The 24,659-nt window shown below is 36.2% G+C and overlaps 1 protein-coding gene across 10 annotated transcripts in view; it reads right to left on the bottom strand.

The window, feature by feature from the left end:
• The window catches only part of LOC127853553 (src substrate cortactin-like), a 51,333-nt gene that overhangs the window by 24,412 nt on the left and 2,262 nt on the right, over nucleotides 1–24,659 (bottom strand). For 5 of the 10 annotated variants that reach the window (XM_052388138.1, XM_052388135.1, XM_052388133.1 and 2 more), the window contains exons 2-9: nucleotides 21,205–21,298; nucleotides 17,681–17,757; nucleotides 16,750–16,879; nucleotides 11,093–11,203; nucleotides 9,843–9,897; nucleotides 8,487–8,597; nucleotides 3,725–3,835; nucleotides 2,524–2,634 (exon numbers count right to left, since the gene is read on the bottom strand). In XM_052388138.1, coding sequence (XP_052244098.1) covers nucleotides 2,524–2,634; nucleotides 3,725–3,835; nucleotides 8,487–8,597; nucleotides 9,843–9,897; nucleotides 11,093–11,203; nucleotides 16,750–16,879; nucleotides 17,681–17,757; nucleotides 21,205–21,291 — 793 coding nt within the window. In that variant the 5' untranslated portion in view covers nucleotides 21,292–21,298. The remainder of the gene's footprint in view (nucleotides 1–2,523; nucleotides 2,635–3,724; nucleotides 3,836–8,486; nucleotides 8,598–9,842; nucleotides 9,898–11,092; nucleotides 11,204–16,749; nucleotides 16,880–17,680; nucleotides 17,758–21,204; nucleotides 21,299–24,659) is intronic. The other 5 variants (XM_052388139.1, XM_052388142.1, XM_052388136.1 and 2 more) reach the window with 2 other exon arrangements.

Raw genomic sequence — 24,659 nt, forward strand, 5'->3', positions numbered from 1 at the left:
ACCAGATAAAATGTCTGGGTTTCAGGGAATTACAAGTGGCAGAAAGTTTGAGCCAGTAGTAACGTGATTCTTTATATATTATTCTTAAAACATTGAAAATGTTACAATTATTACCAAAGATACTGCAAACCAGAAAACTAAGCTAACCATTCTTCATTTTTTTTATAGACAAATAGACAGCAGATGTACCAGCAAATAGACAGCAGATGTACCAGCAAATAGACATCAGATGCACCAGTAAATAGACATCAGATGCACCAGCAAATAAACATCAGATGCACCAGTAAATAGACATCAGATGCACCAGCAAATAGACATCAGATGCACCAGTAAATAGACATCAGATGCACCAGTAAATAGACATCAGATGCACCAGTAAATAGACATCAGATGCACCAGGAAATAGACATCAGATGCACCAGTAAATAGACATCAGATGCACCAGTAAATAGACATCAGATGCACCAGTAAATAGACATCAGATGCACCAGCAAATAGACATCAGATGCACCAGCAAATAGACATCAGATGCACCAGTAAATAGACATCAGATGCACCAGTAAATAGACATCAGATGCACCAGTAAATAGACATCAGATGCACCAGCAAATAGACATCAGATGCACCAGCAAATAGACATCAGATGCACTAGCAAATAGACATCAGATGCACCAGTAAATAGACATCAGATGCACCAGTAAATAGACATCAGATGCACCAGTAAATAGACATCAGATGCACCAGTAAATAGACATCAGATGCACCAGTAAATAGACATCAGATGCACCAGTAAATAGAGATAAGATGCACCAGCAAATAGACATCAGATGCACCAGCAAATAGACATCAGATGCACCAGCAAATAGACATGAGATGCACCAGCAAATAGACATCAGATGCACCAGCAAATAGACATCAGATACACCAGCAAATAGACATCAGATGCACTAGCAAATAGACATCAGATGCACCAGTAAATAGACATCAGATGCACCAGCAAATAGACATCAGATGCACCAGCAAATAGACATCAGATGCACCAGTAAATAGACATCAGATGCACCAGTTAATAGACATCAGATGCACCAGTAAATAGACATCAGATGCACCAGCAAATAGACATCAGATGCACCAGTAAATAGACATCAGATGCACTAGCAAATAGACATCAGATGCACTAGCAAATAGACATCAGATACACCAGCAAATAGACATCAGATGCACTAGCAAATAGACATCAGATTCACCAGTAAATAGACATCAGATGCACCAGTAAATAGACATCAGATGCACCAGTAAATAGACATCAGATGCACCAGTAAATAGACATCAGATGCACCAGTAAATAGACATCAGATGCACCAGTAAATAGACATCAGATGCACCAGTAAATAGACATAAGATGCACCAGCAAATAGACATCAGATGCACCAGCAAATAGACATCAGATGCACCAGCAAATAGACATGAGATGCACCAGCAAATATACATCAGATGCACCAGTAAATAGACATCAGATGCACCAGCAAATCGACATCAGATGCACTAGCAAATAGACATCAGATGCACCAGCAAATAGACATCAGATGCACTAGCAAATAGACATCAGATGCACCAGTAAATAGACATCAGATGCACCAGTAAATAGACATCAGATGCACCAGTAAATAGAAATCAGATGCACCAGCAAATAGACATCAGATGCACCAGTAAATAGACATCAGATGCACTAGCAAATAGACATCAGATGCACCAGCAAATAGACATCAGATACACCAGCAAATAGACATCAGATGCACCAGTAATAGACATCAGATGCACCAGTAAATAGACATCAGATGCACCAGCAAATAGACATCAGATGCACCAGCAAATAGACATCAGATGCACCAGCAAATAGACATCAGATGCACCAACAAATAGACATCAGATGCACCAGCAAATAACCATCAGATGCACCAGTTTGGTTTGCAGAGTAATCTGTTGTTTAGTCAGTTTTGAGGGAGTGCACTGTTTTATATATTGATGATATGTTCATAAATTCTAGTGAAAATAAAATCTCTGAATTGTCTACAATAAAATGCAAACTTAAAATGCAAATCAGAAAATTAGTTGATAAATATGGGCGATCTACAAACGATTATAGTGTTATAGGGATACGAAAGAATAAGGCTCATTGATAAATATGGGCAATCTACAAACGATTATAGTGTTATTGCGATACGAAAGGATAAGGCTCATTTACCAACAAGAGAGCTTTTTTTTTAGTCTAGCTTAGTAGGTCAATTTATAAATCAATACTTGAAATAACAGCAACTAAATACGCTCTAAAACCTGCAAACAATAAATTTTTTATTTCCACAACATACTAGCTTATACTTGAAACTAAGGCGAGCACACAGGGTTACACACTCCACAACAGTCACATTCAGGGCTGGGGCAAGTACCGAGGTATTGAGTCAGGTAACAAGTACCCCGAGTAGTAAACCGATACTCAACCCCAGCCCTGGTCACCTAACCTACCTGTCTGGGACTCATGTTTCGGAACGGTCTCATGATGTCCCCATCCCACAGCTGATCTATCCATTTTATCTTTCTCTACACCAAATTTACCTCCAAAACCCTTTGAATAGTCTTAGCAGAAGAAGAGAAAATATAAAAATATACAACAAAGTTGAAAGAAATGTTATAGAAAATGCAAGTTTCACATTTTCTACTCTTTAAAGGTTTATTCAGAAAGATTACATGAACAGACAGATAACATATACAGAAAGATAACATGTACAGAAAGATAACATTTACAGAAAGATAACATGTACAGAAATATAACATATACAGAAAGATAACATGTACAGAAAGATAACATGTACAGAAAGATAACATGAACAGAAAGATAACATGTACAGAAAGATAACATGTACAGAAAGATAACATGTACAGAAAGATAACATGTACAGAAAGATAACATGAACAGAAAGATAACATGAACAGAAAGATAACATGTACAGAAAGATTACATGTACAGAAAGATTACATGAACAGAAAGATAACATGTACAGAAAGATAACATGAACAGAAAGATAACATGTACAGAAAGATAACATGTACAGAAAGATAACATGTACAGAGAGATAACATTAACAGAAATATAACATGTACAGAAAGATAACATGCACAGAAAGATAACATGTACAGAAAGATAACATGTACAGAAAGATTACATGAACAGAAAGATAACATGTACAGAAAGATAACATGTACGTTTTTTTAACATTTTAAGGTATTCATGTTAAGTGTTTCTAAATCTAACAAACAACATCTGGTTCACATTTTGAAATGAACTTTTTTACCATCATGGTTCTTTAATAAATTTGCAAAAAAAAGGTTAAGACTGTTCTTGAAAATAGTAAACTAATGAAATTTCAGATAAATATTTCTAAAAGTCATAGAAATGAGCACTTTGTGCCAGTAATCCCTAAGCTATTATTGCTTGAGAAAAAGAGAAAAATAAGACAGAATTTGTCCAAGCCCAGTTATAAATTAAGCATTCCGGGACTTACATATATTTTCATTATTAATCGATGTAAATTTGACAAAATTAACGAGCTACATTGAAAAAAGAAAGGAATAAAAAAACTAAATATCACTATCCCAATGCTCATAAATTTTAGTTTGGTAAAAATTTCTACTTTTTCCATTTCCCTTCACACAACGCGGGACCTACCTTTTTGGGACTCGTGTTTCTCGAGTTTTTCCTGATGGTCCCACCCAACGGCAGATTTATCCATGTTCTCTTTTTGAACACCATATTTCCCACCAAAACCTTTGGAGTAATCTTCACAGAAAAGGCAGAAAAGGTGGAGTGTATCATATATTGCGCATACCTATATAAAGATATTGCTCTGACACAATAACTATAAGTTGGAGAAATTATTAAGCAAAATGTCTAATGATTTTTATTTGTACTTTTTAGTCCTTCTGCAAATCATGCACCATGATGTTGGGAAAACCTAAGCACGCATTAATCATTTATTTATTACTTGTAATCTTAGTTTGTTTTTGTGTGCATATATTTAACCATGTATTTGATAGCCATTTGATTTATTGTTTAAATACCTTTACGCATGATGGTCAGTGTCAGATTAACCCTTTGCATACTGGGTTTGTTGTCAGCTAAAATGTTGTCTGCTGAATTTTTAAAATTAGCATTTTCTTCGATTTTTTTTCAAAGAATACTATCAGAATAGCAAACAGTTTGGGTCCTGATGAGACGCCACGTTCTGTGGCGTCTCATCTGGATCCAAACAGTTTGCAAAGGCCTTTAAAATCCGGTTCCAGTGCTGAAAGAGTTAAAGTGTCAGAGCTATATCTGTGGCATTTGTAGTGAGTATAATAACAGGTCGGTTGCAAAGTGATAGAATACAAATATGTTTACCTATCATGCCTCTACATTGATAGCGACAAGATACATAGGTGCTTGATAATTATTTTATATCTGGTTTGTAAGTGTTTATATCGGGCACTCGTTCGGCGGCCAATATGTTACTAGTATCAACAAAAAAGTCATCCTCTTTCAGTATGAATGTAGCAGATTCATCAAATGAAACAACCTTATACCAAGATGAAGTACATTTTAGACACACAAAAGCAAAGAAAAAAAACAGCAAAAAATATATTCTACAAATATTTTGTCAAACTGCTTATGTTGCCATTATTGACACATAAAATGCCACACATTTACTCCCGCCAGAAATGCAGAGTTGTACCATTTATTTTGTATTATTTCTTTAAAAATGGGGGTGTAGAGGTATGATCAATTGAAAAGCAGGTTACTACCCTTTCCTTTTGTATCATATCAGGCTAGGCTTAACTAATATATTACAAAACAAAGGGTAGTAACCTGTTATTCTCTATATACACGAATGGGAGGTGGTATATTCAGTAGTAATCTGTTATTCTCTATATACAAAAATGGAGGTGGTATATTCAGTAGTAACCTGTTATTCTCTATATACACAAATGGAGGTGGTGTACATCAGGGTCTTCCCCAGGCCATTTAAGCGCCCCTTGCTGGGGCGCTTGAATTTCGAAATCAGAGTCCCCGGGGCGCTTGAAATTTTCCGATCAGTGTATTCTTCAGTAAAAGAAAGTGGAGATTGTCAAAAAAAATCAAGGTTTCCCTATCAGTTGTATCAATATTCCCTGTTTTAAAAGAGCACTCGGTACCTACTTTCACATGTAATCGCCATAAACACCACATGGGGTAATGGATAATCCACTGATAAGAGAATAGCATGACGCGCGTATCGATTATTCTAGCCATATTACACGGTCATTTAAATGCTGACAAGGATGTATCTGGTAACTTTCCAGTCGTCAAACTGTGAAGTTCATCGTCCAATCGGTTACGCGAATGCTTATGAGGGCGGGGTCAACTATCGACCATTATTTTTGATTGACGTCGGGCATGAAGTAAGAGTTTATCGCACCTTGATTAGCAAGAAGTTGTACCATTTGAATAATATAAAATCGGTAATTAGTACAGTACAGAACATTAAAGACGTTTTCGGGCATCATCATCACACCTTTTTACTGTAAACAAGTGTTACCTATGACTCATAATTAATACAAGAAATTAATTGCAAGTGGTAAACAATTAATTATTATAGCGAGTAAGTTGTGCAAATGACTCCCGGTTACAATTATGTGATAACAATTTATTTAATTCCAGTACATGTATATTTCAATATGTCCATTTATAGAACTGATTCACCTCGTTTTTCTGACATTTATTTGACACGTAATGCGCTTTAACAAATTTTCGTTGAATTAATTACGCACACTTGTAAATGTTTCGGCCGATAATCGATTGTTAGAAGACTGATGATGGCAACCGGCCGTGATCCTCGTGGACAACGTGAATTTCATGCATAATTCCGTCAAAACATTTATTCGACTTTTAAAGTGTTCAAACAAATAATCGTTGAATTTATAATGCAACGGTTAATATTTGTTGAAATCTCAAATGGGAATAATTAAATTTGTAATCCGAAACCAATTCCCGTAAGTCGATGTTAACGCGTTTTTAATCCGAAACACACTTCCTAATGTAAATGTTACCGCAACGTTAAATATTTTTGCTTCAAATTAGCAGTGCAAATTTATTTTGTGTCGAATCTTTTTCTCAATTAAAAAGAGCGCGAAAATTATGCAGCATGTACAACGTCGCGTCTATTGCATACAAATGGAGTGTATTGAGCGTTTTAACAAGCACACAACAGGTCAGGGGATTGACGCATTTTCAGAGGCAATATTTCATCAAATCTATAAATAGTCACTTAAAAAATGGCAAGGTTTGTGTTAAAGAAATAACTGAAAGCTTTTATCATAAATATTTACCAGAAAGAGATTGATAAAAACGGAATAAACGGGATCATCGGGTAATAAATAGAAACTTGAAAAATAGTAAGTATACAGTAATAGAGTCGGGTTGAAACGGATGTATTGGGGAATCGTTCGAGTCGGGATTTTACTATCTGTGCGGAAAAGTTTTAAAACAATTAAACAATAAAAAAAAAAATGTTTTTAAATGACTGGGGGATTTTTTTTGAAGAGTAATAGCGCACCAAATGACGTCTTTTGACGCTGTTTTTCTTTGAGTTATAACGCACCACAGAACGTTCATTGACACGTTAAATTAACAAAAAAATCTACGTCGGGAGGGGACACCCCTCCCCAACCCACCCCCGATCGGCCCCGGGGCGCCTGAACAAATTCCTGGGAAAGGCACTGGTGTACATGTATTCAGTTATAAACAAGGGCTGTTTGTAAAAGATGCATGCCCCCCCCCCCCCCCATATGGGCTGTCAGTTGTAGTGGCAGCCATTGTGTACATACGTTTTTTGTCACTGTGACCTTGACCTTTGACCTAGTGACCTGAAAATCAATAGGGGTCATCTGCCAGTCATGCTCAATGTACCTCTGAAGTTTCATGATCCTAGGCCTTATTATTCTTGAGTCATCATCAGGAAACCATTTTACTTTTTCGAGTCACTTTGACCTTGACCTAGTGACCTGAAAATTAATAGGGGTCATCTTCCAGTCATGATCAATGTTCTTATGAAGTTTCATGATCCTAGACGTAAGCATTCTTGAGTTATCATCCGGAAACCATTTTACTATTTCGAGTCACTGTGACCTTGACCTTTGACCAAGTGACCTGAAAATCAATAGGGGTCATCTGCCAGTCATAATCAATGTACCTATGAAGTTTCATGATCCTAGGCCAAAGCATTCTTGAGTTATCATCCGGATCCCATTTTACTATTTCGAGTCACTGTGACCTTGACCTTTGACCTAGTGACCTGAAAATCAATAGGGGACATCTGCCAGTCATGATCAATGTACCTATGAAGTTTCATGATCCTAGGCCTAAGCGTTCTTACGTTGTCATCCGGAAACCATCTGGTGGACGGACCGACCGACATGTGCAAAACAATGTACCCCCTCTTCTTCGAAGGGGGGCATAAATATACACATACAGAAACAGATATTGCAAAAGTAGCAGATTTAACAGTACACGATGCATACAATACATTTACATCATTTTCTTAAGTATAACATGAAAAGCCCAGCTTATAAAACAAAGTAATAAATTATGCTTAGAAGTCCAGTAACATGGAATACTCATGCTTTTTTTATGGCAAATTTACCAAATTATATCTTTGAGAAAAACTTGCAATTGTTTTCTACTGGTAAACATGTTTATTTACCCAAATAAGCAAATGACATGGGCCATTGCCCTCAGACATGTGTCTCCCAGGTTTTATGACCTTAATCTGTTTGTAAAAATCCATGATCAAAGTGTTACAAGATAAGCAAATACAGTGCCAAAATCTGCTAAAATAGCGCTGTAAAATATACTGTCCGTAAATTTAGAGTCATTAATGATCGATGAAAATGCACACGTTCGAAAATTAAGTCACGAAAAATAATTATTTTTGCATAAAAAGGGGGTGTCCGAAAACTTAGTGTCCTAAAACTTAGAGTAATAATGGAAATAGTAATTGCAACACATAATTTTGATAAAAAAGAATAATTGTCCTATGCAGGTATGAGTTTTGCTTACATTAAGTTGAATGTGGTCATTTCGAAGTTACAAACCTATTTATAAAAGCCTGAATTAATAAAAAGACTTAGGCTTATGGATACACTCTTGAGCCCAGTTCTGTGGTAGAAACAGTACTTTGTTTAAAAGGAGGATCTTGATAACGCTACATAAATCCCGGATTGATAACATGACGTCTAAATAACTAGTGGACACCATAACAACACCATGTTCTGACTGTTGCAGGTTACCACTATAATTGAATTTAAGAATGTCCCTAGTCTAAGAGGTAAACAAACGGTCATGTTACATTCATGTTTATGGCATACACAGGTGTGCTGTACTCATGTTATATACGAGTATGCAAACCATACGATACCTTTCTGCGACTCATGTTGGGCTGCAGTTTCATGGTGTTCCCAGCCTACGGCTGATTGATCTTTGCGGTCTTTCTGCACTCCGTATTTACCACCAAAACCAGTAGAGTAGTCTACAACAGAAAGTAAAAAATCAGCCTACTAGCAAATAGAATTGAATTATCTGATGACGTTAACTTGATATCCAGTAGAGATATTGCACAAAAAGTGTACATACCTGCTTTTGTTTAACAAGGGACAAAATTGTCACTAAACCAGGTTTTCAGTTGAAAAAAGTCAGATAAAGGGAGACACTTCAAAATGTGTATTGTTACCCCCCTTGTGTAAAACTGACCTTGATTTCAATTAGAAAAAAGTCTGATAAAGAGAGACAACTCAAAATCAAAATGTGCATTGTTACTAATTGTTCATAGTTACATAGTTGTTTCAAAATCAAACTATTTTTAGTTGTGGCAACCTTGACCTTGAAGATATTGATGTAAATCTTTTACGCGACACACCGTCTAATAATGGTGAACAAATGTGCTAAATGATTTTAAAATCTCACAATGAATCACAAAGTAATGGCCCGGACAAACTCATTTATAGCCATTTTTTACCTTCAAACTCAAATTGTGACCTTGACCTTGGAGATATCGACGTAATTCTTTCGCACGACACACCCTCTAATGATGGTGAACAAATAATCCAAATGATTTTAAAATCTGACAATGAACGACAAAGTTATGGCCCGGACAAGCTCATTTATGGCCATTTTTGACCTTCACACTCAAATTGTGACCTTGACCTTTTAGATATCGACGTAATTCTTTCGCGCGACACAACTTCTAATGTTGGTGAACAAATAAGTTAAATGATTTTAAAATCTGACAATGAACGACAAAGTAACGGCCCGGACAAGCTTGTTCCACCCGCCAGCCCACCAGCCTGCCCACCGACATCGCCAATCTAATAACCAGTTTTTTCCTTCGGAAAACCATGGTTAAAAATAATTATCATCAAAATGTTTGAATTTTAAACTGCATATAAATGCAGTATATTAACATCATTTAATAGTGTTTTGCAGATATCTGCAGATAATAAATAACTTTGCAGTTTAAAGTTCTCTACTTTGAAACCAATCATTAAGTAATGCTGCTAAATTTGTTTACAAACAAACAATCTTTTTACAAGTTACATCACACAAGAGCTATATGAGTTACTTCACACAACCGCTCTACAAGATAATTTACATCAAGTAAAGAGGGTATAAGCCTACGACTAAAAAATTTGGACTTGTGAAATGCATTAGAGACGTCATTTGTTCTGAGTTGTATGGTACAACTTTACGTCTGATGAGAGAGTGGAACGAAGCCTACCTTTCTGCGATGCATGTTTCTCTGTCTTTCCCTCATATTCAAAGCCAACAGCTGCCTGAAAATACATCCTCACAACATTTAGAAAGTCCATAACTGTCATGATGGCATTCAAAAGTTCCGCTTACCTTTAGAAATTTATCAACATCCAACATTTCATCTCAGGATATATTTTGTTAGTGTTTATAAAATAAAGTTATAAAGCCTTCAACAAGAGCAGGTAAAAATGAGACAGGAAATTGAATGCTGCTCACTATTAAAGAAAAAAACTACTGAATTTTGTTCAATGTCCCAAACAAAATCTTAGGAACAAATCAAACTTTTACATAAATCATAATAGTTTAAATTGTTTAAGATAGACTCATCAAAACCAATCCATAAGCATTGCTTATTTAGTGTAAAACAGTAACAACACAAATAAGAAAACATACAAACAAATAATTTTGAACATAATTTAAAGTAACAAATAAAAAATACTTTCCTGCAGAATATATCTGTATAAATACAAATCATAGATATAACATTTTGGAAAAATTATCATAAAACTTGGAAATAATTGTTTGTTGTAAATTTAATTCATTCAATGTTGTTTTCTCCAACAATTCACTGCCGAGGAAAGATTTCACTTGCAATTTCTATTTCTTACTACCTTACTACCTTAGATTAGACAAGTAGGCTAGTACTCTTATAAGTTTAGAAAACTGCATACTGTAGTATGTTATACTTTTAGTAAAAGCAAATTGAAATTGAATGAAATACAAAGGAATTATAAAAGGAATTATATTCAATTTGCTATAATGCTAAACCATTCTTATGTGTTAATTGATACACAAACACAAAGAGATTTTGTTAAATGAATAAGGGATCATACTGCACAGAAGTATCAAACATACACACTTCACCAAAGCTAAAAGCATTATGGAAAGCTATGTACGCGATATCATCAACTGAATTATTTGGCACAGGCAGCTATCTTTATCCATTCTATTTAAGCTGATTTTAAATCTTGCTACCTCTGCAACATGCAATTGTCTATTACCACTGTGTTAATAACTGCTACCTCTGCAACATGCAATTGTCTATTACCACTGTGTTAATAACATTGCTACCTCTGCAACATGCAATTGTCTATTACCACTGTGTTAATAACATTCGTTTTAAGAATACTCAGATTGTATTTAATGGCTTTTTTTTACAATTAGTATCAAATTTAAATACTGTTTCTGGTAGGGTTCTGAGCATGTCGACCCTACCTTATCCTTTCTGTCTGCCTGAACCCCAAATTTCCCGCCAAAACCCTTCGCAGCGTCCGTTTGGCTGGCGTGTTTTGATAAATCGGCCTGGTATTCTGTCCCCACTGCTGACTGGTTAGTGAAAACATTCATTGCATGTCATAACAACACATACAAGTCTATAAGGGGGGTGGGTGGGGTCATTCTGCAAAGCATGGGGTCATCTGTGATATATAAGCACTGACTACATGCTCACATTATCGCAAAACAAAATATGTTGTAAAAATACCTCTTAAAGGGATCTGTCCACTGGGTTTTTCGTATTTTTGAAAAATGTCATTAAATAAGTTAACAAATAAAACTGTTTTCTTTTGAACAGTTTGAAATAGTTATGATAACAACAAAAAAGAGAAGTCTTACAACCTCTAGAAGCAATATCAGATGCCCTACCACTACACCACACAGGTAATGATAGAAGGGAAGTTTAACTTCTAAATGGTGCTAAATTTTCAAAATGAATAGCGTTAGAAACGCTTTATTATTTTCCCGACTTGCATTGGTTTGTATTTGTAAATGAACATATATGTGAGGCGCGTTCTGTGAAAAGGGGGTTTAATGCATGTGCACAGGCTTATCAGGGACAAAACTTTCAGCCTAAACTGGATTTTTGCAAAGAAAAAACTTTCTTGAAACGAAAAATATCTTGAAAGGGTTTGGTGTCATACCTTATAAGCCAGTGCAGACTGCACAAGCTAGGGTTTGGTGTCATTCCTTATAAGCCAGTGCGGACTGCACAGGCTAATCTGGGACATCACTGTAACGCACAGTCATTATATCCCGTTTTCATAAGGCAAGGCCAACTTTTAAAAATGTTCTTAGTCAGATGTTATTTGCTTACCTGAATCTAATGCGTACAAGATTTTTTCAATTTATCAAAATTTGAAAAAATTGTCATTTTGCCTAATTGAGAAAAAGCCTCAATTAAGCAGTCACCAGTGCTCCAGCTAGGCCTAATTGGAAGGGCGTCCCACCCTGCCCTTCTTAAGCCCCACCCTGCGCTTCCGAGGCCACGCCCTGCCCTTTTATTTCTCACAAAGTAATAAAAAAAATACTCATTGTACACATTTTATTTACATGGTTTAATAATATAATAATGGAAATAATATAGTTGAATAATATAAAAATGAAAACCCAACAGGGAGCATTCTGGTTAAGACCACACGCTTGAAAATGCCTTTTTGACGAAATACTGCGCGCTTAAAAGTGCCCTTTTCACCCCCCCGCCCCCCCGGGTGTAATTGAGGTGTAGTCCTAGGAGTGATTGAGGTGTAGTCCTAGGAGTGATTGTGGTGTAGTCCTAGGAGTGATTGAGGTGTAGTCCTAGGAGTGATTGAGGTGTAGTCCTAGGAGTGATTGTGGTGTAGTCCTAGGAGTGATTGTGGTGTAGTCCTAGGAGTGATTGAGGTGTAGTCCTAGGAGTGATTGAGGTGTAGTCCTAGGGGTGATAGAGGTGTAGTCCTAGGAGTGATTGAGGTGTAGTCCTAGGAGTGATTGAGGTGTAGTCCTAGGAGTGATTGTGGTGTAGTCCTAGGAGTGATTGAGGTGTAGTCCTAGGAGTGATTGAGGTGTAGTCCTAGGGGTGATTGTGGTGTAGTCCTAGGAGTGATTGAGGTGTAGTCCTAGGAGTGATTGAGGTGTAAGTCCTAGGGGTGATTGAGGTGTAGTCCTAGGAGTGATTGAGGTGTAGTCCTAGGAGTGATTGAGATGTAGTCCTAGCAGTGATTGAGGTGTAGTCCTAGGAGTGATTGAGATGTAGTCCTAGGAGTGATTGAGATGTAGTCCTAGGAGTGATTGAGGTGTAATCCTAGGAGTGATTGTGGTGTAGTCCTAGGAGTGATTGAGATGTAATCCTAGGAGTGATTGAGGTGTAGTCCTAGGAGTGATTGAGATGTAGTCCTAGCAGTGATTGAGGTGTAGTCCTAGGAGTGATTGAGGTGTAGTCCTAGGAGTGATTGAGGTGTAGTCCTAGGAGTGATTGTGGTGTAATCCTAGGAGTGATTGAGGTGTAGTCCTAGGAGTGATTGAGGTGTAGTCCTAGGAGTGATTGAGGTGTAGTCCTAGGAGTGATTGAGGTGTAATCCTAGGAGTGATTGTGGTGTAATCCTAGGAGTGATTGTGGTGTAGTCCTAGGAGTGATTGAGGTGTAGTCCTAGCAGTGATTGAGGTGTTAGTCCTAGGGGTGATTGAGGTGTAGTCCTAGGAGTGATTGAGATGTAGTCCTAGCAGTGATTGAGGTGTAGTCCTAGGAGTGATTGAGGTGTAGTCCTAGGAGTGATTGAGGTGTAGTCCTAGGAGTGATTGTGGTGTAGTCCTAGGAGTGATTGAGGTGTAGTCCTAGGGGTGATTGAGGTGTAGTCCTAAGAGTGATTGAGGTGTAGTCCTAGGATTGATTGAGGTGTAGTCCTAGGAGTGATTGTGGTGTAGTCCTAGGAGTGATTGAGGTGTAGTCCTAGGAGTGATTGAGGTGTAATCCTAGGAGTGATTGAGGTGTAGTCCTAGGAGTGATTGAGGTGTAGTCCTAGGAGTGATTGAGATGTAGTCCTAGCAGTGATTGAGGTGTAGTCCTAGGAGTGATTCGGGTGTAGTCCTAGGAGTGATTGAGGTGTAGTCCTAGGGGTGATTGAGGTGTAATCCTAGGAGTGATTGAGATGTAGTCCTAGGGGTGATTGAGGTGTAGTCCTAGCGGTGATTGAGGTGTAATCCTAGGAGTGATTGTGGTGAAGTCCTAGGAGTGATTGTGGTGTAGTCCTAGGAGTGATTGTGGTGTAGTCCTAGGAGTGATTGAGATGTAGTCCTAGGAGTGATTGAGGTGTAATCCTAGGAGTGATTGAGGTGTAGTCCTAGGAGTGATTGAGGTGTAGTCCTAGGAGTGATTGAGGTGTAGTCCTAGGAGTGATTGAGGTGTAGTCCTAGGAGTGATTGAGGTGTAGTCCTAGGAGTGATTGAGGTGTAATCCTAGGAGTGATTGAGGTGTAGTCCTAGGAGTGATTGTGGTGTAGTCCTAGGAGTGATTGAGGTGTAGTCCTAGGAGTGATTGAGGTGTAATCCTAGGAGTGATTGATGGTGTAATCCTAGGAGTGATTGTGGTGTAGTCCTAGGAGTGATTGTGGTGTAGTCCTAGGAGTGATTGTGGTGTAGTCCTAGGGGTGATTGAGGTGTAGTCCTAGGAGTGATTGAGATGTAATCCTAGGAGTGATTGAGGTGTAGTCCTAGGAGTGATTGAGGTGTAGTCCTAGGAGTGATTGAGGTGTAGTCCTAGGAGTGATTGAGGTGTAGTCCTAGGAGTGATTGAGGTGTAATCCTAGGAGTGATTGTGGTGTAGTCCTAGGAGTGATTGAGGTGTAGTCCTAGGAGTGATTGAGGTGTAATCCTAGGAGTGATTGAGGTGTAGTCCTAGGAGTGATTGAGGTGTAGTCCTAGGAGTGATTGAGGTGTAGTCCTAGGAGTGATTGAGGTGTAGTCCTAGGAGTGATTGAGGTGTAGTCCTAGGAGTGATTGAGATGTAATCCTACGAGTGATTGAGGTGTAGTCCTAGGAGTGATTGAGGTGTAATCCTAGGAGTGATTGAGGTGTAGTCCTAGGAGTGATTGAGGTGTAATCCTAGGGGAGGAAAACTTTGTTGACTGATTTTTACTTCGCGATTCGCATGCATATTGAAATGACAAACCTTAATACAGACATTTAAATAAACACCTATTTAAACTTCATTACAAGATTTATTATTAACAAGGGACAAAATTGTCACAAAACCAGGTTTTCATTGTGAAAAAAAATTGATAAAGGGAGACAACTCAAACTGAACTTTTGAAATGAACAAACAAAATTAACCCCCTTTCTAAGTTTGTTTCAAAATAAATCTATTTTTAGTCGTGGCGACCTTGACATTGGAGATATTGATGTGATTCTTTCGTGAGACACACCGTCCCATGATGGTGAACAAATGTGCCAAATGATTTTAAAATCTCACAATGAATGACATAGTTATGGTCCGGACAAGCTCATTTATGGCCATTTTTGACCTTTGAACTCAAAGTGTGACCTTGACCTTGGAGATATCGACGTAATTATTTTGCGCGACACACCGTCCAATGGTGGTGAACAAATGTGCCAAATGATTTTAAAATCTGACAATGAACGACATAGTTATGGCCTGGACAAGCTTGTTCCGCCCGTCCGCCAGCCAGCCAGCCAGCCCGCCCGCATTCGCCAATCTAATAACCAGTTTTTTCCTTCGGAAAACCTGGTTAAAAACCTTCTAACCTTTCTAACCATTCCCATTTAAATTTGTTTTTCACTTATAAGTGAATCTCCAAGATTTTGTGAGATTTGTTCGTTCTTTAAGTAATTTTGATTTTCGCTTCACAAAAGCGCCATTTGCAAACAAAACATCAAAGAAATACAAAATACCTTTTAAAAGATCGATTTTAATTGGAAGACTGGGAAATGACAGCCAATGACATCGCTCCTTACACAAATGTTTAGGCAGAATCTACCATTTTTATATGCTGAGAGGTTTCACTGGCCGGTGATATATCAGGCTACAACTGAAATATGTCTGTGGAATCATTCATACCCCCTCCATTTTTTTTTAAAGAATTTACGCGAATCGCATAAATGACCCTGGGATAACCTGATCCGTGGTAATCCGCCGAAAATTCACACCCTGCCCCCTGCCCTTTTCAGCTTGAGCACTGCAGTCACCATTCAAAAATGTAAACCTTCACATGTGATTATTTTTGTCATTTTACAGAATATGACAAATACATGCCTGACATTATCCACTTCAAAGTACAACCGTTTCATCCGACTTAATTATGACAAAATAGCTAAATATATCTAGCATGGTAGTTGTACATCATGAAATCTCAAGCTGTTAGTTTGAGAAACTGTTACTTCTTTCATGTTGGTTAGTATCAAACCAGTCAAAGTATCCATGCAAATAATCATGCCTAAGGTAAGAGGGAAATCCATGTTAATGTATGGTATTCTTATTTTCACACAGGCAAAAATCCATTTAGAAGAAATAAAAATCTTAAAACATTTCTTTCAAAATACTCAGTATAATTTACAAACATGTACATTGTACGCGTAATATTAATAGTACATGTAATATTAGTATGACTTTGTATGTATTAGTACAAATGCAAATTCAGTTTTTAATACTTTTGTTGCTTGGAATGCATATTAATTGCAAACTGCAAACTTTAATTTGAATGGCGATTTAAAGAAGCAAAAGTCTGTAAAAAAACTTCATGGCGAACATCGATACCAATCTGTATGATTGTTTGACATATTTGTAAAGCAAATTATGAACAACTCTTGCAATACCATTTGACTCAACTGTATGTTGTTTTGGTTTTCTAACAAAATATTAAATTAAGACCACATTCCTAAGACAGAATATGCCATATTTTTATTTGCTTATTTCAATTCGCTTATTTTTTTAAACATTAATATTACATAGGCCACCGTCATTAGCTATGTTTTTTTGCATTACCTTTTCACTTCATGTTCTAGCTCTATGCATTGTTTTTCTTAGGCATAAACAAGAAGGTTTAGATTTTTTCAAGCACAACCAAAAACAGCTCTCTCTGTTCTGTTAACTACCATTCTCTTACCTTATCCATTCTGTCCTTCTGGACTCCAAACTTCCCACCGTAGCCATAGGACGCCTTTGGGCCAGTCTCCTGCTCCTTCTGTTTAACAGTCTGGTCATCTTTTCGGACATTCTCACGCAGTTTGTCTAAACTGAATACAAATGAGCAAAACTCTATTTAAAACTTTACCTGTGTATAACTGCAAAAAGACATAAGAATTTCATATGGGAAGTATGACTGTAAAATCATTTATATTTGTCTACATGAAATTTCATGGTTAGAAAAAAGGGAAAACTGATTTTGCGCCGGTCATTTTTCGACGTGTTTGTTTAAAAATCATGGATTAATCAACCCACAAAATCAACAAAAAAAATATCCTAACGAATAATGATAATTTTACTGTATGTAAAAATTATATCAGTCATCATGTATGTATTACCCATACAGAACCCTTGAAGCAGTTTTGTTATAGTCTATGTTTACCTGAACTCACCAACAGCTACAGATTCAAATTGAGTCAAAATTTGTATTCTTAAATTTTGCATTATCAGAATGATTTCTGAAAAATGAAAAGGCTATATTTTTGTTTCTCTGTTTAATTGTTCTTGTGTGCCCTTCTTATAATTTTAAGTCTCTTGTTAGACAGCTGCAATAATGTAGGAGCTCTGAAAACCAAACAATCAAGCCTTATTCTGAAAAAACTGGGCTTAATGTATGAGCATAAAGTGTCGTCCCAGATTAGCCTGTGCAGTCAGCACCAGCTATTCAGGGATGACACTTTCCGCTTGTAAAGAATTTTTCGTTTACATGAAGTCTCATATAAATGAATATCTAGTTTAAGTGGAGAGTATCTTCCCTGAGTAGCCTGATCAGACTGCACAAGCTAATCTGGGACTAAACTTTTTCACCTAGCATGAAACTTGGTTTTCCCAAAACAAGGTTAAATGTCTACCTGATTGATGCCTGGTTTCGTCCTGACCCTTCCACAGTCTTGGCTCCCCATCTTTGCTGCTCTTCACTTACGTCATTCTGAAGAAAGTATTCAAAATCAATGCAAGAACAGAACTTCATAATATATAAGGTGTAAAAACAGGGTTTAAGTTGTTGTCTTGAAAGGCAGTACAAATACTCAACCTGTTTTCACTCAAGTGCTATTTTGTTGAGTAAAAAATATTTATTGGAATATTACTAGTGAAACCAGATGCTGAAAATATGTTTGTTTTCCAATGACCACTTCAAACCCTCTCTTATTGTTTACCTATTGTCGAATTCATATAACTTTTCATCTGCAAATAAGGATATAACTTTTTATCTGCAAATAAGGCATACATTTTCAGTATAAGAGCCTTAATTACTTAGACAATTTGAAATTCTCAACTGGTAACAATTCAGGCCTTTTCCGCTCCATTTTGGGAAAACGCCACACTGGAATTTTGGGAATTTCGCGTCGTAAAAAACCCATTTTGGGAGAAAAAAATATCGCAAAACTGGCTCAATTGGGAAAAATAATCGCATGAAAATAGTGTTTCTTATATTTCAAGGAAGTCGTTAAATGGTAAATAACGACTATTTTGATATTAAAATTTTACAAAATATTATGAACATGTGTGATAAGTGCAGTTTTTCTAAATCTGATTCTGGGGAAAGGGCCTGGCCTTTTATAGGTAAAAAAATCGCGCGAGACACCAGATTTTTGGGAAAATAAGGAAAGTCTTAAATAATCAATTTAACATATTTTATTGTTTTTAAAACAAAGTCAAGGCAACAGATAATTTAATAATGCAATATTTTTCTTTTTTCTACACTGGATCAGGTTAAGTCAGGGATCATCCTAGAGGGCGACGTAGGCGACTTTGTCGCCTTACGATGCTTGATATCGCTTTCTGATTACATCAAAGCGAAAACAAAATCGCCGACATTTTCTTATATTTTCTCCTTTGATAATCTGCCGTACGTGTGCACAATGCCGTCACTAATACTGCCATTGTTTGCTGCGTGCAATTATCGGTTATCTGAACTACTGATAGCGAGAGGATTTGCTACGCATCACTGACCGCTGATGCAAGTTAACTTGGTTTATTCCAGTTGAGGCATTGTGTACACGCCAGTCTTACCGACAATAGTATAATTGACGTAACCATCTATGTACAAAATGCCAAGCTCCCGACCTTGTTTTCAGTTTTTCAATCGGCTCTCGTTATTTGTCAAGGCTGCCGGGAACCAATACAGCCATTGTTCGCATGATGGTCATTTATTGTTATGCTTGACGATTTGTACAACTTAAAACAGTCCGAATCTCACTGCTAAATTTCAGTCGTAATATATTTGAGTACTGAGCTTAACAAATATCACAAATAGAGAAACAGACTTACACATTAAAAGTTTAATCCAAAAACGCAGTCAAGCACGTGGGAACATTCCATTAAAAGTCAATGACGCCATTTAAACATAAGAATTACCGGCACGCGACACTCAGTTGGGAGAATTACAATTTGGGGGTATTTCAGAATGTACGGGTGTGTTACATCAATTTATGTATTTATTATCGAATAAAACACAACAAATCTTGAAATAATTAAGCTATGGCCGGCATAGAACATAAACATGTATTGTTGAAGAATCTCCCACGAAATGTTTGGGAGGTTTTTAAGAGTACATTTACTCTCTGTCGTTAGTCGAATTGCAAATTGATACTGCTGCATAATGCGGAATTAAATGGGATAAATTGCCAATTTAAATTCAGTTAAAAATGTGCATATGCGATAAAAATCGAATAGAAATAACCAATAATAAACAGTGACTTATTGTGCGCAAAGGGGATAAAATATAGCATTACGAATATATACTATTTGTATTGTTATTGTTATGCGTTTATTATAACCCCATGAGACATTGTCCGGTCTTTTAATTATTGATTTCTGATTGGTACTGACATGAGCAGTAACTGATGAAACCTCTTCGGTACTGTCCAAAACCCGTACAATCTATGGATGTTGCTAATGTCCGTAATCTTGCTATTTTATACTATCTATTAGCAAAGTAAAGCACTGCAATATTGTATTTTAAAGCAATATGTCAACCAAATAATATATTGATTGCATATTTGCTAGGTTACAGGTTACTGGTTTTAATTTTCTGCCGTCAAACGATATGCATGTGCAGAAGACGTATATCGACATGTTTTCGGACAGTCGTTTTCGGATACGAATGGTTTGTCCATTTTAATTATTTTTTTTACGTCCTTTATAACATTTTTATAGAATGACGAATAAACATATAATGTTACGGATGGTCTGGTTGACAATATTTCGCAATGTACTAACCAGAAATTGCACCTAGAAAGACTAGAAAAGAACAATATGCTAGGGCTCTGCCCTATATTCCCTTTATCCTACATCCTCAGGCTCTTGGCTTAAGTAGTAATTACATATGAATGATATGCGTATTTTGGCCAAATTAAACACACGTTTTACAGTTTTTAAGAGAGCAATTTTCTTTAACATCATGGCAGTTTAAAATAAAATGTTTAGTTTTAGTGAGTGTTTCAGCATATTTTATTTCAGATATATGTATGGTTATTAATTGTGAAACATTAAAGGGGCCTTTTCACAGATTTTGGCATTTTTTTAACTTATTCATTAAATGCTTTATATTGATAAATGTAAACACTGGATCGTAAAAGCTCCAGTAAAAAATCAAGAAAAAAAATAAAAAAAGGAAAAGAACATTGCCCGGAGCAGGTTTCGAACCAGTGACCCCTGGAATCCTGCCAGAGTCCTGAAGTAAAAACGCTTTAGCCTACTGAGCTATTCCGCCGAGTACACATTCATGACGTATTTTATACTTTATAAACGCAATCTTCGTAGTTTCACAAAATTTAACGACAAAAACAGAACTCTCCAAATTATTCAATCGTTTCGCGTTGCAACGCTTTATAATTTTTAGGTTTTAAAATCGTCAAAAGATGCATATAATGGCTATATTAGAGCATGGTTAATGTTCAGTATTACTGTTTTCTCACAAATATCATAACTAAAACGAAAACTTACGAATCTGAAACAACTTTTTTCAATTTTGTCAATTTACCAAAGCGTGAAAAGATCCCTTTAATATTAAAGTACCTTTACACGTGTGATCAAAGGTCCGCTCACTTCTTCCCAATACCATTGGAAGGAGAAGTCACTTCTCCCTAAAATTTTGGGCTAGGATGATCCCTGTTAAGTTATATATTAAAAGATTTAAAATAAAAAAATGGGAATTGGGATTTTTTTTCAATTGGGAAAAAAACAACCAGATTTGCATTGGGAATGGGACCGATATTCGGACCCGTGGCATAGGGCGGAAAAGGCCTGCAATTCATTATTTATCAAACAAAGTAAAACTTTTTTAAGCTTATACGTTGTAGAGTACTGATCATCTGATGGACATTATTAATTTGTTTATTCCCTAAATATTAATTCTTATGCAGATTCTTACAACAAAATCTGCATCTGTCTCCCATTCATCATCTTCTCCTTTTGCAGCAGGGGCCGCAACTTTAACACCAGCTTGTGCTTTCCACATCTTCTATCTGGAGTTAAGGAATTATAAATAAGAACAAAAAAGCAACAAGAACATTTTTGTTTTAAAAAGATCCAAATCATGCATTGTACTTTTGGGCTTCTTTTCCTTCGATAGTTGTTGCCTTTAAATTATCTTGACCCAGCATTTGTCACCCCACTACCTGAAGAAGTACCACACAAATAAATATGTATACTATCCTGGCATATGCAGGCCTCAACACTAACTTTATTTTCAAATAGCTCATTTGGGCTAGTAAATGCAGAACCTACTAGCCCTGACCAATCTTTCATGTGCCCTGACCCAAGTTATATCAAAACATTTATATTCATCATTCAACTTGTATTTTCTAGTTCCTGGAGATGCGCAATTAGGATTCAATCAGTCTTATTAGCTTGCCTTGCTAATGCGTAAGTGAATCTGAAATGTCGCAAAATAACGTGTTACCGTAGTTGTAAAATTGTACAGGGTTAACTCCCTTTAAGTTTTATACTTAAAGCTGGGATCGACCTTTAATATTAGTTTTGCTAATTGAATTGCGTAAAAAGGATTGTCAACACACTTCTAATGAATCAAACAAATTAATGTTATTTAAAATTGATAAATAACTAATAATTTTAATGTAACTTTGTGTTAATGTCGAGTTTGAATTACCTTCATCAATCCCAGACGATCCTGGGCAATCCCGGCTTTTAGTATAAAACATATTTTTATCAAGAAAACACATCACTTGAGGAAACCAATCAAAAACCGTATCTAGCGGAATTCCGTTTAAAAATAGGAACTGCTGTCTTTTTTCCATAAAAATACATTCCAAATCTATTTCGAGATATGATCTGTTAAAAAGCGTTTGTTGTCTCCGACTTCACTCTGGGATTTAATTGTCATCATTTTTCATATTTCTTTTAATGACAACAAGCACATATCACATATCATAATGTGAATTAAATCACAATTTTCATAGAAATAGAGATATTTTAATACAGCGCATTTTTAACAACATGATGAATGGCATGTAAAATACAAGCATACATTTCATTCACAAAATACATTGTTTTGCTGCTTTACTGCTTGCTGGCATCGACGGCATGCGTATGATCTGAAAATATAAAAATAAATAAATACATAGTCAATCTGCATATATACATATAGTTAGACTATAGCATTTCAAAGTAATTTCAAATTAAAATTCCTCTCATCTTCAAAATCTTACCTTTAGACTTTGCATGTTTCGTCACCGAGTCTTGTTCAGGATAATGCAACCTACAGTGAACGTGTTGGAATTCTGCACCTTAATGCATAAGTCACAGTACATTGATTTTGATTCATTCTCAAAGCGAAGCCAATTATTATCAACTTTTCATGACTCTTGGAATGCTCTAGTTTTTTGTGTTATAATTATTTTGTTTGTTTGTTTAGACTCATTTTCGTCCAAAGAACGCTTTAAGGTTAAAGAAGTCATGTTAGCGACTGTACGGACAAAGTGGTTACTTCCATTTATATAGTAGACGACATGAATTAGTCTTCCTATGCGTTACAAATTCGTAACTTTAATTAAATTTTAATTGCAATTAAACCGCCCGTGTTTTTCACGTTTTCCTTTGATTAAAATACGCCGTTGTTAGTTATCATAGTGTGTGAGTAAAACGATTAAATGAATTAATTAACACCTTTTCATTTCAATTGAAAATCGGCAGAAAGTTGTAACATAAACGACATAGAACTAATTATTTAATTATCACTCTTTAATTTAGATCGATAGTCAGCTTGGAAATAATTAATTTATTGTCACGCTTATTTTCATTTTTAATCTTATAATACGACATTTGCGACCATCCGCTATTTTGTTTACAGACGATAATATTAACTGTGTATTCATAGCTCCATCCATTTTTACGTTTCATTCAACAACGTCATTTCATGTGTAAACCAGCTCAGTTTTGATTGGCCAGCTACCATGTGCACTTCAATAACAATAAGGTCAAGCGATGTCTCGATACAGGTGCAGACCGGTTTTCGTTCACTGTTCAAATTGCGAATACTTTATTGAAACAAAGAGAAAAATATAAAAACCAGTTTCGGGTTAAAATGGCGGCAGTTTTTAATGAAATTTTATGAGATTTTAGCATTTTCGCAAATCAAATTTTTCTTGAGCCAAATTCTCAATATTTTCGCAAATGGCTCAAGTGGCGAACGACAGCGCGAGCCCTGCTGTAGTGGTATTTATAAGATTGTATTATTGTGCTAAAAATTATTTTAACATCAAAACTGTATTGATGTATGGTCACTTCATTGTTAGCTTAAATGTATACCAAAATAAGCATGACAAGGAAACTAATCAAAAAGACAAAATGTCACTACTGTTTTATACCTGGATACCTGGATACCTGGACTGTTGGGCCGTAATTTAGCTATGCTGTAGTGGCCCCTCTGATAAATGGTCTCTTCTTTAGAATCTCTTTCTGATAATTACTATTTTATTAAAAACTTCTCTAGAGTGCGCTTAGTAAAATTAATTGTTAATTTATCTTAAATTACCGACGGGTTAAACTTCTTAATGTTCCATTTTTCAGAATTTAGCAATGATTTAAATTGATTAACACTTGTGGCAGCTATTGTTGATTCTTCCAAACTGTTCCAGTAATGAATTGATCTTTGACTAAAGGTGTTGAGTCTTACATTACTTTTGGAATTCTTGCCTCTTAGTTTCAAGTGATGACCACGAAGATTATCCTCAGCCAGATCGAACAATTTTTCCCAGTTTAAATCATCTAGCTTATGTAAAGATTTGAAAATTTGGATCATATCCGCCCTGTCCCTTCTGTACTCAAGTGTGACAAGTCCCAACTTTCGAAGTCTCTGGTCGTATGGTAGGTGTGCCACCAATGGCACTAATTTAGTTGCTCTTCTTTGAACATCTTCAATTAACTTTATATGTTTTTTTAGGTGAGGGGACCAAACACATGATCCATATTCCAAGGTTGGCCTGATTAAAGCCTTATAAAGAGGCAAAAACATTTCTTCATCAAGACACTCAAAGGATCTATGTACTAAGCCAAGAGTTCGCTGTGCTTTATTCGTAATGTTTGTAATGTGTTGGTTAAAACTTAGCCGCTCGTCAAAAGTCACACCTAAATCTTTCTCATTTGTAACTGCTTCAATGGCTGTATAATTTCCGTCCGGGTCTCTCATGGAATAGCGAAAGTCACTATTTGAACTTCCAAGGTGAAGAACTTTGCATTTTTTTGCATTAAATGTTAATTTCCATTTATCACTCCAGTCACTTAAGTTGTCTAGGTCAGATTGAAGATTATAACACTCCTCATTTGTTGTTACTGGTGAAAAAAGCTTTGTGTCATCAGCAAAAATCT

Source organism: Dreissena polymorpha, chromosome 12, assembly GCF_020536995.1.
Source record: "Dreissena polymorpha isolate Duluth1 chromosome 12, UMN_Dpol_1.0, whole genome shotgun sequence".
NCBI classification, from domain to species: Eukaryota; Metazoa; Mollusca; class Bivalvia; order Myida; family Dreissenidae; genus Dreissena; species Dreissena polymorpha.